Source organism: Zalophus californianus, chromosome 17 (assembly GCF_009762305.2).
Source record: "Zalophus californianus isolate mZalCal1 chromosome 17, mZalCal1.pri.v2, whole genome shotgun sequence".
Taxonomy (NCBI): Eukaryota; Metazoa; Chordata; class Mammalia; order Carnivora; family Otariidae; genus Zalophus; species Zalophus californianus.
In genome coordinates this window covers 56,710,863-56,726,502 of record NC_045611.1, presented here as the reverse complement: position 1 = coordinate 56,726,502, position 15,640 = coordinate 56,710,863, and the positions used below count along the sequence as shown (strand labels likewise).

The window sequence follows — 15,640 nt, the reverse complement described above, 5'->3', positions numbered from 1 at the left end:
TTTCATTATTTTTTTCAAAACCATATCTCAGGAGTGTCATATATTCTGTTCTAAACACCAGAACAAACTAGCCTAATGATTTTTTTTTAAATGAGCACTGGGTGTTCTATGCAACTGATAAACAACTGAACTCTACATCTGAAATGAATGATGTACTATATGTTGGCTGATTGAATTTAAATTTTAAAAATGACATTCTATTAGTAAAAAAGAAGTTTTCAAAATAGACATTATACTGGGGCGCCTGGGTGGCTCCGTTGGTTGAGCATCTGCCTTCGGCTCAGGTCATGGTCCCAGGGTCCTGGGATCGAGCCCTGCGTCAGGCTCCTTCCTCAGCGGGGAGCCTGCTTCTCCCTCTCCCTCTGCCCCTTCTGCCCACCCCCGGCTCATGTTCTCTTTATTTCTCTCTCTCTCTCTCTCTCTCAAATAAATAAAATAAAAAATTTAAAAATAATTATATGAAGTTTGGAAGGGACTGGATAATATGGAAGACTTTGGAAGTCACTGCTAAGATTTCCTCTGGCAAATATGGTTGTCTCTCTTTATCTAGATATTTCTTTTTTATTTTGTTATGTTATGTTACTCACCATACAGTACATCATTAGTTTTTGATGTAGTGTTCCATGATTCATTAGTTACGTATAACAGCCAGTGCTCATTGCAATACGTGCCCTCCTTAATACCCATCACCAGGCTAACCCATCCCCCCAGCCACCCTCGCCTTTAAAACCCTCAGTTTGTTTCTCAGAGTCCATAGTCTCTCATGGTTCGTCTCCCCCTCTGATTCCCCCCCTTCTTTTTTCCCTTCCTTCTCCTAATGTCCTCCTTGCTATTCCTTATGTTCCACAAATAAGTGAAACCATGTGATAATTGACTTTCTCTGCTTGACTTATTTCACTTAGCATCATCTCCTCCAGTCCCATCCATGTGGATGTAAAAGTTGGGTATTCATCCTTTCTGATGCCTGAGTAATATTCCATTGTATACATGGACCACATCTTCTTTATCCATTCGTCTGTTGAAGGGCATCTCGGCTCTTTTCAGTTTGGCTATTGCGTCCATTGCTGCTATGAACATTGGGGTGCATGTGGCCCTTCTTTTCACTACATCTGTGTCTTTGGGGTAAATACCCAGTAGTGCAATTGCTGGGTCTCTTAACGTTTTCTCATTCCAAGAAAAGGACGAGACCCAACTGCTTGGAGGGAAAATCCATCTGGTGGTTGAGGATCTAACCCACAGCCCCTCCCCATCTTTCCTGAAGGCACAGCCTGACACTGTGACTTGAACAAAGGCGAACTGCATCCCAAAGGGCAGACGTGGTGCCTGGTCCCCCAGAACATAGGAATCTGTCTCTGCTGGTGCTCTCATGTTTGCGCTCACTAGTAACCTGGATCAGTGTAAAATTCTCTCTCAACAATGAATTTCCTGGGGACGTTTTTCAGTATCTTCTGACACCTGTTTTTACCTTTAGGTGAGCATGTCATGTTATGGATGATATTTGCATTTTCCCCAGGAAGTAGTTTCAGGAAGTTTTTGTGGACCCAGGCCAGCCCTCATTGCATATTGTTCAACTGAGGTGAGATTCACAAAGAATAACATTAACCATGTTTAAATGTACGATTTAATGTAGAATTTTAAAATCTAATTTACTCTGGATTTCTGCATTTTACTATGAAGTATGAGTGTCCACTACCATTTAAATGGTCTTTCCTTGTCTTTGGAAAATGCTCAAGTACTTACCTGTTGGGCTGTTGGCGGAGAGCATTATCAGGTCTTTCTTTCTGACACAGTGCATGTGACCTTGGTCCTCTGCATTCTACTCTCAAGTACCTGAAATTTCCTTTTCTGGTCTCACTATTCCACATTCTGGAAAATTTCCTCAATATTCTGTTCTAGCTTCCTGTTTAGCTTTTCAGCTGTGTCTTGACCTTGATGGAATAACAGCTCTGAAGGTGCTCATTCTATTCGAGTTTTCACCATTAAGATTTCTAATTCATTTCAAAGATTGCCACTTCTTCTGCAGTATAAATCATACTCTTGTCTCAAAAGTTCAAGTTCCCCCATTATCTCTCAGATATTTAAACACAGGCTTCATTTAAGATAAGTCTATAACTTTTTTCATGCATATGATAAGAGCATTCTTTTTTTTATTATGTTATGTTAGTCACCATACAGTACATCATTAGTTTTTGACGTAGTGTTCCACAATCCATTGTTTTCGTATAACACCCAGTGCTCCATGCAGTACATGCCCTCCTTAATACCCATCACCGGGCTAACCAATCCCTCCTCTCGCCCTCCCCTCTAAAACCCTGTTTGTTTCTCAGAGTCCATAGTCTCTCATGGTTCATCTCTCCCTCCGATTTCCCCCCCTTCATTTTTCCCTTCCTTCTCCTAATGTCCTCCCTGCTGTTCCTGATGTTCCACAAATAAGCGAAGAGCATTCTTAATGAGCGTTATGGTTGTCTTTTGTAGCACTGTTTCTGGTGGTTAGGATTCCTTCTTGGGGTGACCCTTGTTGGAATGATGAATTTCCACACACCTTATTTTCCAGACAGGTTTCCTCCTATAGCTGCGCTAGGAGTCAGGCATGATGAAGTGGGCATGCCTGCAGTGGTTTCTGCCCTGTGACATCCACTTTCCTTGTGTGAGTGTATGATTCCAGTCCTGGGAGAGGAAGCTCCATCTGGTGGTTAAGGGATCCAACCCCTAAGCCCTTGTCTTTCGTGAAGATGCAGCACGACCTTCTCCTAGAGCCCTAAACCCTCCCCACTGAGAGGACCCTGGGACCCCTCTGCATCCACAGTGGTAGAAACGTCCTCCCTATGACCCCTCCAAGATCCCAGGCACCAGTAGAGACTCAGCTTAGTTCTCTGTTCCCTGCTGGGGTTCCACCTGCATCTGGAAATTTCATTTCTCGTTTCCTTGCGTGTGTCTGTGGCTGCATATTTCAGACGTACTGTGAGTGGCAGTCCTGGTATTCTGAGCAGACAAGGTCTCTGTGGGCACACAAACCAGCCACCTGACTGCAGAGTCTGGCCCCAGGACACCGTCACCGCAACAGGACCCCAGCCCATGCTCGTCCTACCTGGTCTGGAAACTCACAGCTCCCCATCCCTCCCATGACCTCGACACCAAATCTCCAAATCACTCTGAGGGGTGAGTTTAGAAGACATGCATCAGATGGGAACTGAGGCTCAGAGCAAGGACATTACCTCCCAAGGTGATTCTGGTAGGTGACAGTCCAGGAATAGTTCAATGAAGATCCACTTTCCTTCAAAATCAGAGCTCTAGCCCAAAAAATGTCCCCTAACGCTTACATCCAGGACCCCACAGGATGGGGAGGATGGCTGTGTCCCAGGAACAAGGGGCACCGAGGAGCCAGGAGAGACCCACGGGGATGTCCCCAGGAAGGGGGGAGGTGGACAATGTCACAGCAAAATAGAGAAGTTCATGCAGATTGCGAAGAAAGAGAGCCCATATCTGGGGCCAGGAGAGGGGCTGTGTTTCCTTCCCTATTTGCCTGTATTTCTCCTCCGGGCTCATTGCCACCGAGACCTCGACCTGAGCCAAGCAGAGACGTCACACGTGTGTCTGTGCTGACATGAGCTCCCCAGCAGAGCAGGAACCCACGTCCCCTGCAGCATCTCTGGGCTCTGGGGACTCCGTCCACGGTGAGGTCCCCAGGGATGCGCTGAGGATGGAGACCCCGTGGGGGAGGCTCTGGAGGGAAGGACATGCCCTGGTCTCCTCACCTGGATGGGGCATCTCAGGAAGCCTCGGGGTCCACTTGCTGCACCATCATGGACACCAGAGCCAGGCTAAGTCCTGGGGAGGGGCTGTTCCCCTTCCTGTGGGGCTGCTGACGTGACAACCCAGTGACGGACAGGACCAGCCTCCGCATGACCACACCCTGTGTGTCTGCCCGTCCTGTGGGCACCGAGGTCCCTCCCTATGCACTGCTAGAGCCAGAGACGGGAGACGCCATGATCCCCGCCCTCACGGCCCTGCTCTGTCTCGGTGAGATCTGAGGAGGGGAGGGGACGCCCTATTCTGGGAGGGACCCGCCCCACAGCCAGGCCCTGGGCTGTCGGAGACCCCAGACTCAGGAGGCTCACGGGAGGAGGGGTTCTGCTCAGGATTCGGGGCAAACCTCTCACAGGAACTCTCTTCCAGGGCTGAGTGTGGGCCCCAGGACCCGAGTGCAGGCAGGTGAGTCTGTCCCCAGGGGTCTCAGTCCCACCTCCTCACTGGGGGTCACCCACCAGGCAGAGGGGATGGAGAACAGCAGTTCTGGGCTGACGGAGGGGGACGTCTGGGGGTTGGGGGCAGAGCTGGGACCTGGGGGTGGGGAGGTCTTGTGGCCCAACCTCTGTTTCCTTCCAGGGACCCTCCCCAAACCCACCATCTGGGCTGAACCAGGCTCTGTGATCCCCTGGAGGACACCTGTGACCATCTGGTGTCAGGGGAGCCTGGAGGCCCAGGAGTACCGCCTACAAAAAGAGGGAAACTCAGAGACCTGGGACAGACAGAAGCCACTGGAGCCCGGGGACAAGGCCAAGTTCTCCATCAGATACATGACAGATGATTTACCAGGACGATATCTCTGCTCCTATCGCAGTCCCACTGGCTGGTCAGAGCTCAGTGACACCCTGGAGCTGGTGGTGACAGGTGCGAGCCCACTCAGGGTGCCAGCCCCAGGCTCTGCCCTCAGGAAGGGGGTCTGCTCTCAGGTGTCTCCCTGTCACAGCCCAGCCCTGGGGATGATGTGGGGGATCTGAGCCCCATTTAACACCGTCCCCTTCTCCTCCCCTAGGATTGCACAGCAAACCCAGATTCGTAGCCACGCCCAGCCCTGTTGTGACCTCAGGAGGGAACGTGACCCTCCAGTGTGGCTCGTGGGTGGGATTCGACAGGTTCATTTTGATGAAGGAAGGAGAACGCCAGACCTCCTGGACCCGGAACTCCAAGCCAGCCCCCAGTGGGGGGTCCCGAGCCCTGTTCCCTGTGGGCCCTGTGACCCCCAGCCTCAGGTGGACATTCAGATGCTATGGTTGTTACAGCAACACCCCCCAGGTGTGGTCACTCCCCAGTGACCCCCTGGAGCTGGTGGTCTCAGGTGAGGGAGTCTGATTGTGGCCCCATCCATGTTTTGAGGCACCAGACAGGTTATGGGGGCTCTGCTCCCAGGGGAGCCCCAGACGAGAGGGTGGAATGGGGGACAACAGGGGCTCACAGGTCAGAGACACTGAGGGTGATGGACCGTGAGGCCCGGGGGTCAGGACGGGAGAAGGGAGGTTTGGGGAGAATAATCAGCCCCTGCAATCCACGGCTGGTCTCTCCCAGGTGTGTCGGGCAAGCCCTCCCTCCTGAGCCAGCAGGGCCCTGTCGTGACCTCTGGACAGAGCCTGACCCTCCAGTGTCTCTCTGATGTTGGCTACGACAGATTCGCTCTGTCCAAGGAGGGAGCAGGTGACCCTCCCCGGCGCCTTGGCGGGCAGCCCCACGCTGGGCTCTCTGGGGCGAACTTCGACCTGGACCCTGTGAGACCCTCCCACGGCGGCCGGTACACATGCTATGGTGGACAGAACCTCTCCTCCGAGTGGTCGGCCCCCAGTGACCCCCTGGACATCCTGGTCGCAGGTGAGGTGCCACAGGTCAGTCAGGACCCCAGACCCTGCACAGCTCCTGCCAGGGGGGCCCCAGGCGGTGATGGTGGGACCAGAGGTGTGGGGTCCCCAGGGAGGGAGAGAGACAGACAGAGACAGAGAAGGGAGAGACCCAGAGGACACAGACAGACTCAGTGCAGAACGAGGGCTGGACAGCCCCTCACCCGCCCTTCCTCTCTCTAGGACAGCTCCCCGACACACCCTCCCTCTCAGTGCAGCCAGGACCCACGGTGACCTCAGGAGAGAATGTGACCCTGCTGTGTCAGTCATGGAGCTCTGTGGACACTTTCCTTCTGTCCAAGGAGGGGGCAGCCGATCCCCCGCTGCGTCTTAGATCAAAGCACCGAGCTGGGCAGCAGCAGGCTGAATTCTCCATGAGTCCTGTGACCTCAGCCCACGGGGGGACCTACAGGTGCTACGGCTCAGTGAGCACCTCCCCCTACGTGCTGTCACAGCCCAGTGACCCCCTGGAGCTCCTGGTCATAGGTGAGAGACCCCTGACCCTGACCTGTATGAGCTCGGTCAGCTCAAGATGCACGTGTCAGGAAAGCCCGACACAGTAGCAAATGCGGGGGTCACAGGGGCTCCACGGAGGAGGGTCCATCCCAGGGGAGACTGGAAAGATCCACAGCCTCCACCGGGGTTCCCCTATCCTGCAGTCTCAGCAGAGGTAAGGAGGCGGGGGCTGCATGAGGGGTGGGGGAGTGAGAATGATCGTGAGTAGACAGAGGCCTCCCACTCACCTCCTGCCCCCTCCATATCAGAATCTGCTCTGTGGTGTCAGCCCCACAGGACACTGTCCTGGAGAGAAGCCTCCCCGCCTGCAGGCTCCGCTCTGCTGCCCCCTGTGCTCACCTGGGGGCCTCCCTGCCCCTCGGTGCACACCCGAGACTGAGGAGGGGCCGTGCCCGGCTCACGGGAGTCCCCAGGGATGCTGCACCGTGAGCCCATGTGCAGCGAGTGTCCACTGTGCACTGTGCGTGGACGCTTGTCCAGGGTCCCTGTGCCTGCTTCTCACACCTTCTACAGCAGCACCTGCAGACGTGATGACAAAGGGACCTCAGGTGACAGGGATGCAGACGCAGAAACAAGTCATCCCTCTCCAGTGCGCACGGGGTTAGATCAGATTCACACATTCCTCGTGGGGAATTACTTCTGGGCACTACCGAGTCTTGGCACATTTTTAGTGAGTCTCATTTATTTATTTATTTCCTGCATAAAATTCAGTGATTCGTCACTTACATGAACTTCATAGCCTTTGAACTTTTTTCATAAAAGCGGTGTCAATCTGCAGCCTGTTCTATGAACTTCTTCCTTACTTTAATACCATATATGTCAGTTGTCTGAATAATAGTTCGCTATGCCTAAGAGAGCTATGAGTATGGGCGTATCCTTGTGTGCTGTGAACTCACTACGCTCTTTTCCTTTCCACTATTTCTCAATATGCTGCTCAAAATTACACACGGAAATTTCACTTTCTCGTTCCCAAAATGCACACCTGTGTTTCTCACTTCAAAAGATGGAGAAAATGGCCACAAGATCCATGTCAGGGAAACAGCTTGATTTATACCTCAAATTTAGTTTAAAGCAAGTTCATTAAAAATCTATTTTTATATCGAAAGTACTGTGAACCTATCCATTTCAACCCATTTTCCTACATCATTAGGGTTTTATTAAAATGTGATCTTTTCCTGAAAGATGTACGTCTCCTGAACAACTATGTTTTCTCTTTGATTTTGAACCATATGAGGCTCTTTACAAAGGCTTCCTGATTTCAAACATTTGGGTGTTAACCCAACTGCATAACATTTACTGTTCACTCGTATTTTCTGAATTGTAGAAGCTACTATTACCTTGACCATTTGTATGAATTTTTATAATTAGGATTGGTCCATATTTTCTTTTTCCATTTTTTTCTGCTATTTTCTTTTCATATGAAAACTAAGTTAAGAGAGGTCAATGGTTTCCCAGTTTGTGTGTTCCCTCCATAGTAAATTCCACCAGCTCTCTCCTTTCCTGGAGGTTAGAAATCCACACGGAGGGACTTCCTCAGGTCTGGCCTGTGATATAGTGGGGACAGAGGTTGCCCTTTCAATGGAAATAAAACGATTAACTCTCCCTACTTGAAACCTCACCAGATTGCTAGAGTTTGTCCCCAAACAGTGAGATGAGTATGGAGACTCCTCCTTCTGGGCACGCGTCCCTGACCTGCCTCCAATTCCCCAAAGCCTGAGTCCAGACCCTCCTGTCCCCTGCCCACCCCCACGCGCCACAGACTCGAGTGCCCTCCTGTTGAGGGACAGACAGACTGTACCTCTCTCTCTCTCCAGACAGAACACCATAGATATCAGTACATATACAGCTGCTTATGTATTTATATTATATCTGCTATTTTACAAATAAACATGGTTATGAAAATCCATACCTATAATCTATGAGCGTAAAACACATATACATCTATATCCATGTATATGTATCTGCAGCCATTGGTCCTCATGCCCATCATCTTCATCCCATAGCTTTTCACATGTTTGTAACTGGTCTCCCTGTCTAGATCCACACTGCAAGCAAGGAATAATGGTGTTCATATGACCCAATGACTAAACATCTTTAGGAGAGACAGATCAATTTGGTTGATGTAGATGTGATACAGATCGATCGATCGATCTATCTATCATCTATCTCTCTATGAGTCTAGCACCGTAGGTATTTCTAACTATATGAAGAATGAATTAATGAACACATCCAAGAATGAATACTCTAGGTACAGATTAAAATGCAGAAACTGAAGAATGGGAGCCGGTTGACATGGAGCTAAGGGGACCCTGCCCCAGACTTTGGCCCTTCTGTGCTCCTGACCGTCAGGAGCCCCTGACACCAGCCCCTCATCCATGGACGCTGGGTCCTCAGCTACTGAATAAGTGGGAACTCTCATCTGCAGGGACATGAGCACAGGAGGTTTGTGTCCCAGACTGAACAGAGAACATACAAGGACATGATGATTTCTGTGTTGGAGGCCATTTTTCTCTGCAATCCTGAGCGCCTGGGGCATGGCTAGTATCTATCCAGAATGACTCAGAAGCAAAGTCTGAAATCAGGGAAACAAGGAGGCTGAAGGAATCCAATGAGGAGAGCAGAGCAAACTCTCCTAGTAGAGAGAGGGGCTAGGTCAGGAACTGTACAAAAACTGCTAGGGACAGGTTGAGGGAGATAGAACACAGAGCAGAGGGCTGGCCGGATGGGGGTCTCCAGCTCCTTCCATCTGCTTCCATCTTCCCTGCAGGAACAGCTGACACCCTGAGCCCACCCCAAAACAATTCAGACCCCAGCAGTGGTAAGTAGAAGAATGTCTCAGTGATGGGGCTGGGGTAGAGGGGGTGTCCTGTCAGGGGGAGGCGGGTGTCCTGGGTGCACATCCAGGATCTGGGTGATTCGGGTTCACACTGACCACTGCAACCTCTCTGTCCTCATTCTTAGCCTCAGATCACAGGGATTACACGGTGGAGAATCTCATCCGCATGGGCGTGGCTGCCTTGATCCTGCTGGTCCTGGGGATTCTGCTACTAGAGGCTCAGCACACCCAGACAAGGACCCCAGATGCAGCCAGGAGCTAAACACAAGGGGAGCAAACACACCATTCCCTGTGGCAGACCTTTGGACAACAATCTGATGTGCCCAAGGGGATCTGGAAGAAAGCCTACAGCTCATGCTAGCTGATCTGTCTGCTGAGAACATCCAGGGGGAAACATGATTTAGATGCCAGGAAATGTCTGGGTTGTTCTCAGTCCAGGACTCGTCCCCCATGAACTGTGGTGCTTTCCCTCCTGCCATTGTTGGACATCCTTGACTGCCCCCCTGTCTTTCCTCATCCCTGTGGTGTGAGGGTTCGTCCCACACAGCGGAGTTGCGTTCATACCTTCTTAGAGCAGCAGCTCTGGTCCACCTTCGTGCGATACATTTCCCTTTACTTTCCATTTCCTCTTTCCCTGAGGTGCACTATGGACCACCATCTCTTCAGCCCAAAACACAAAATCTGTTTCATAAGTAAATAGATGGGTGAAAATCAGGTCCGCTTTGGAACACATGAATCCAAAACCTTTCCCTAAACCCTCTCTGGACTCATAGAGGTTTTCTATCCTCATGAGATGACACCTGGTAGAGTTTTCCAGAAATACCATCAGTTTGAGGGAGCTCAGGGGTGTTTGAAGTGAAGCCTGGTGGTGAAGTAGTACACTGACTCCAAGATATAAATGTGGTTTTTTTTTAATGTTGTGACTCCTGGCATTTGCCCATTTCTTTGGTGTAAACACTCCCATCATGAACAACATCAAGGAGCCGCACGAATGCACCGTGTGCCCAGTCACGGGGTCATGGATACAGCATCTTTCACAAGTGAGTGTGATCTAGCTGCAGGCGCACCTCACTGGTGACCCGCCGTGCACATGTGCTTCCTTTTATTTTAAAGTTCCTGGGATTTACCACCTCGATGTAATGCCACAGTTTCAGGGAAATTGTGACGCCCAAATCCTCCTGCATGCACAGGAGAGACAAGAGAGCACAAGGGCAAAATCCAATGTTGTAGAAAATATTGTGCACTTAGACTGCCAGTACATTACATTACAAACAATTTGAGGAGAAGATCAGAATCCCATGGTGAAAGGAAGGGACACAGCTCTGGCCTATAACTCCACACCCTAGAGGAAAGTGTGTGCGTATGCACGGTGACACCTGCAGGAGAATATTGACAAGGCTGTTGCTCTGTGTAGACAAAGCCATACAAATAAAATTACAATTAAGGAATGTTTGTGTTAAGTGTATGTAATGGAATATCTTATGGCCAAACGAAGCACAAATTAAAATACCAAGCAATCGCATAAATCACTTTGGAACTAAACTGAAAAAAAAAAGAAGGGAAATTTTAAGAACCACGTGTGTAGAGTTATTCCATTTTATACATAAGTTCAAAAAAGAAGCATATATTATTTAAGGAGGCAAAGTTATGTTTAAGCCTATAAATAAAGGAAGGGAAAGAATCCCACGGCATCTCTAAGGTGGTAAACAACACGGTGATGTGGAAGGTTTTGTTCAGGATGGAAACCATCATCTGGAAACTGGTGGTGTTCTCCATGATGCTAGTCTGTCGACTCGGGGTCCACGTGTTGTTCCTGGTAAAGAACAGGTTTCTCTCTGTAACCTGCTCCTATTCTGCAGACACCTTAGTGAGATGGGGGCTGAAGTGGGATGGAACAGCCATAGTGTACACTCTATCCTGAGCATCAACCAACGTCACCTCGGATCTGACACAGCACCTACGCACATGATGGCACTGAGGTGCCTCAAACAGGATCACTATCTACCTGCGGAGACTCACCTGAGTCTGATCAGACAATGAGCCACGTCCCAGGAAAGAAGCTGGCTCTCTGAACAGCCACTTCAGTGTCATGGGCTGTGTGGTTAGGAATTAAAAACTGGTTCGAATGAGTCAGGACCTGTCATTCCCGGTAAGCCGAACCAAGGTGGAGATCATCGGTGCGGGCCTGGGGCCACTACGGAGACTGGCATGGTCATCTCTGATTTGGGTTGTCCACTTCGACGATCTGGGGCATGATGGCAGGAACTCTTATTCTGCCATCCAGCTATCTGTCTATATGTCTGCTGTTTGAACTCTCACATCTCCCGTTTTTCAGAGGATGTACTTTCATCTTCCCTTTCACTTCATATTTCATAAATTAAACAAAGATCGCATGTCTTACTCTTTTGCTTCCATATTTTTGACCATGTTCCTTAAAAGGAAAACTGGGGTCTTCTCTCAGCAGCTCTTGTCTGAAAACACTAACAGAAAGCATAATTTCCCAATAGCCTAAGATCTAAATCACAGGGCAGAGCCACACACTGTCTGCCACACTGTCCCCAGAGAGGGTGTTCTCACACCCATGATGGACTGTCCTGCTCTGCTTTGGAAAATCCTCCGTGGATCTCCAATTCTTTCTCACGAGATGGTCCTTGCTGCTGAGTCACGCATTCAAGGCTCTGTAGAGTGAGCCTGGCTAACCTGTCCAGACTTATTTCCATCTGAACCTTGCCCCTGCTCTGATCATCAGTTCATTATTCCCAAAATGTGGGCATAAGATAGTAAGTATATGTTGCACATGCATCAGGGGTGAGCTGATGCCGGGGAATCCTGCTGAAGTGTCTCAGTCTCGTTCAGATGTCTGCTTCGATAGCTTCCAGAAAGCGTGCCCACTATCTTTGATTGACAATCTGGGGGTGACTAGGCTCTGCATCGTGGATCTCTAACCACTCCAACGTCTATTTCTGGAATACTGTCAACGAGATGGAGAAGCACAAACCAGGAGGAGAACACGCATGATGCGTCTTGTTGCCAACATGCAGTTGAGGAAATGCCCCTCCCGGTTTACTTTACTTATCAGATGATATCACAAGGTGGACATCAGAGCGGGGACTTGGGCTCCACCACATGGACGGGCACTGAAAGTACTCACTTCCAAAAGCTGCAGTACAGGAAGGGAAAGCACTAAGTCTCCAGTGGGGAAGATGCAGGAAAGCTTGAACAGCCACATGAATATCAGATGAGGTGTATTTCACAGCAAACAATCGTATCACAGAAAAAGAGGGACAGTGCCTGATAAAGGGGTTTCCTCTGTAAGAAAACATGACAATTCTCAATGTGCAAACCACCACGCAAAAGACAAAAATGGCTTCAACAGACAGGGGGTTAGGGGGCTGATTCAAAGGGTAACACATGTGAGTCTTGATCTTGGGGTCCTGAGCTCAAGCCCCATGTTGGGTGAGGAGCCTACTTGAATAAAATGTGTGTGTGTGTGTGTGTGTGTGTGTGTGTGTGTGTGTGTGTGTGTGTTTTATTTCTTGAATAGGGAAGAAATGGGGAACTCCACAACCAGGAGGAGACTTCAACACTCTTGATTGTACTTACACTTTACATGCAAATTGGGGTGCCAGCATCCTGAGTGGGAGATGATCTGCAGACTCCTTGCTCTCCTGGCCCATTTTCCATATGCATCACTGTCCTCAAGCAGGAGCTCTGGGGAGGACCCCTCTCCTCTGAACCCCATAGCATCTTTACGGTTTGAGTGGAGAGCTATACCCAGCATCGACATCTGCTCTGAGGCGGCAGAATGAACAAGATGGTGTGTCCTGAGATGTTGGAGCCAGAGGTCCTGCTACCCGTGGGAAGGGGCAGGTCAGCAGGGGAACTGCTCTGACAATGAAAAGCTGCCCAGCAGGGCCAGGAAGAGGATCCCACCATCCTCCCCGTGGGGGCAGAGGAATACTGCACAACCTCAGCCCACACCCTCCCACACCCCTTGTTCACTGCTTCTCTGAGGAGGATGCTGTTGGGGTCTCCAGGCAGGCAGCCTGGCTGGAGAGGAGAGAAGCTTGCCCTCCATCCCTGTTTCTTACACCTCACAGCCAACCAGCCAGCAGAAACCACTCAGCCTCCTTCACCCCTGTCCTGTCCACCCCACAGCCTACCCTGCAGCCCACACCTGGACACAGCTGGTCCGTGCAGCCACATTCACCACCTTCCCGGGGATCTGTGCTCCAGGGCCACCTGCTTCTCCAGGTCACCCCGCACACACCCATCTCTGCAACTTCCCTTCAGCATCTGCCCCTTCCCTTCCCAGAGACGACCCCTGGTCCTCGCCATCCCCGGGGTCAACTGCTTGCTCTTCCAGCTGAACCCAGGGCTGTTCCCGGCGAGTCCAGATGTGACGCTCCCACCCCAGCTGCCATTCTGCCTCCCTCCACCCAGACTGGGGCAGTTTCCTGTGACACACCCACAGTCCCGCACATGCACGTGCACACACACTCACACAATCATGCTGGGCCCGTAGACCCTTCCCCAATTTCCCAGATCAGCCCTCTGGAAACTCTTCCTCTCCAGCTCCTGTGAAAGTAGAGGCAACGGTAATGTCTGCATCCCTGCTCTCCTGTAGAAGCATGTATATGAATCAGGAGGGGGGTGTGAATTTCATGTGATCAATCCATATACATCATTTAGAAGACCAGCTGACACTCAAGGTTTGCCTTCAATTATTGTGTTCATTTTATTTTATTTAAATTATGTTAGTCACCATAGAGTACATCTTCAGTTTTTCATGGAGTTCTCAAACTCAACACCAAAAAAAAAAAAATAATCAAGTCAAAAAGTGGGCAGAAAACATGAACAGACACTTCTCCAAAGAAGACATACAAATGGCTAACAGATACATGAAAAAATATTCATCATCATTAGCCATCAGGGAAATTCAAATGAAAACCACATTGAGATACCACCTTACACCAGTTAGAATGGCAAAAATTGACAAGGAAGAAACAACAAACGTTGGAGAGGTTGTGGAGAAAAAGGAACCCTCTTACGCTGTTGGTGGGAAAGCAAGTTGGTACGGCCACTTCAGAAAACAGTGTGGAGGTTCCTCAAAAAATAAAAAATAGAGCGACCCTAGGACCCAGCAATTGCACTCCTGGGTATTTACCCCAAAGATACAGATGTAGTGAAAAAAAGGAGCACATGCACCCCTATGTTCATAGCAGCAATGTCCGCAATAGCCAAAATGTGGAAAGACGCGAGATGGCCTTCAACAGACGAATGGATAAAGAAGATATGGTCCATGTATACAATGGAATATTACTCAGCCATCAGGAAGGATGAATACCCAACTTTTACATCCACATGGATGGGACTGGAGGAGATGATGCTCAGTGAAATCATTCAAGCAGAGAAAGTCAATGATCATATGGTTTCACTTATTTGTGGAACATCAGGAATAGCACGGAGGACATTAGGGGAAGGAAAGGAAAAAGAAGGGGGAAATCGGAGGGGGAGACGAACCGTGAGAGACCATGGACTCCTAGAAACAAAGTGAGGGTTGTAGAGGGGTGGGAGGGTGGGGGGATGGGTTAGCCCAATGATGGGTATTAAGGAGGGCACGTATTGTGTTTATTTTAATTGATGACTTACTTAATTTCATTTAAAGTCTCCTTTCCATGTAGGATAACAGCTAGTATGACCTTCATAGAACTTTCTGACTACGACAGTCCTGTGCTTAAATATTCCATAAACCCTGGAAGAGGTGGCCATTTCCTCTTCTGTGAAGACACCAAAGCAAAGCTACAAGAAACACCAACAATCAGGGAAATACAACACTACCAAAGGAAAAGTCACATCTGCATTAGCTGACCGTGAAAACAATGGAGACGACAATTCCAAAATAAATTTCTCAAAGACCTCGGTGAACTCATCTTCCACCAGGGGCCAGGAACACAAACGACAAAGGACAGTCTCTTCGATAAATGGTGTTGGGAAAACGAAACGTCCACATGCAGAAGATTGAGATTGGACCCTTACCTCACACCATATCACAAAAATCAATGCACGTGGACTGAAGACGGAAACGTAAGACCTGAGACCGTAAAACTACTGAAAGAAGACATACGGGGAAAGCTTCTTGACATCAATGTGGGCAATGATTTTTTGAATATGATCCCAAAAACATGGGCAACAAAGGCAAAAGTAGACAAGTGGGAGTGTCAAACCGAACACCTTCTGCTTGGCCAAGGAATCATCAACAGGGTGAAAAGGCAACTTACAGAATGGGAGAAAATCCTTGCAAACCACGCATCTCATAGGGGATACTTTTCAAATCTATAAGAAGCTCACAGAACTCAGTGCAATAAGACTGCTCATACTAAGAATAACCCAAATGAAAATGGGCAGAGGACCTGAACAGGCATTTCTCAGAAGAAGACATCCAGAGGGCTGGTATGTGTATGAAATGGTGCTCAGCATCACTCAGCTTCAGGGAAATACAAATCAAAACCTCAGTGAGACACCAGCTCCCACCTGATACAAGAGCTCTTCTCCAAACAACAAGGTGTAACAAGCCTTGGCAACAGTGTGGAGAAAATGGACCCTTTGTGCACGACTG

The 15,640-nt window shown here is 49.4% G+C and overlaps 1 protein-coding gene across 4 annotated transcripts; it reads left to right on the top strand.

Annotated features, from left to right (window-relative positions):
- The first annotated feature begins 3,811 nt into the window (after positions 1 to 3,811).
- Positions 3,812 to 11,508, top strand: LOC113912218 (leukocyte immunoglobulin-like receptor subfamily A member 6). 4 transcript variants are annotated; one of them, XR_004819742.1, is made up of 9 exons: positions 3,813 to 4,020; positions 4,177 to 4,212; positions 4,387 to 4,671; positions 4,817 to 5,119; positions 5,347 to 5,643; positions 5,853 to 6,155; positions 6,702 to 6,855; positions 8,953 to 9,003; positions 9,147 to 9,225. XR_004819742.1 is itself a non-coding variant. In XM_035725041.1 (8 exons), the coding sequence occupies exons 1-8, from the start codon at positions 3,903 to 3,905 to the stop codon at positions 9,281 to 9,283; spliced, it is 1,530 nt and encodes a 509-aa protein (XP_035580934.1). In that variant the 5' UTR covers positions 3,813 to 3,902; the 3' UTR covers positions 9,284 to 11,508. The 4 variants fall into 4 exon arrangements, 2 of the variants coding, with proteins under 2 accessions (XP_035580935.1, XP_035580934.1); XR_004819741.1 differs by having other exon boundaries at positions 3,814 to 4,020; positions 6,699 to 6,855; XM_035725041.1 differs by lacking the exon at positions 6,702 to 6,855 and having other exon boundaries at positions 9,147 to 11,508.
- The last annotated feature ends 4,132 nt before the right edge of the window (positions 11,509 to 15,640 follow it).

Excerpts from the sequence above, each read along its gene's own strand:
- LOC113912218 (XM_035725041.1), top strand. The coding sequence starts at position 3,903 with ATGACCACACCCTGTGTGTCTGCCCGTCCTGTGGGCACCGAGGTCCCT. Across the intron at positions 4,021-4,176 it reads CACGGCCCTGCTCTGTCTCG|GGCTGAGTGTGGGCCCCAGG; the intron begins GTGAGATCTGAG and ends ACTCTCTTCCAG. Across the intron at positions 5,644-5,852 it reads CCTGGACATCCTGGTCGCAG|GACAGCTCCCCGACACACCC; the intron begins GTGAGGTGCCAC and ends TCCTCTCTCTAG.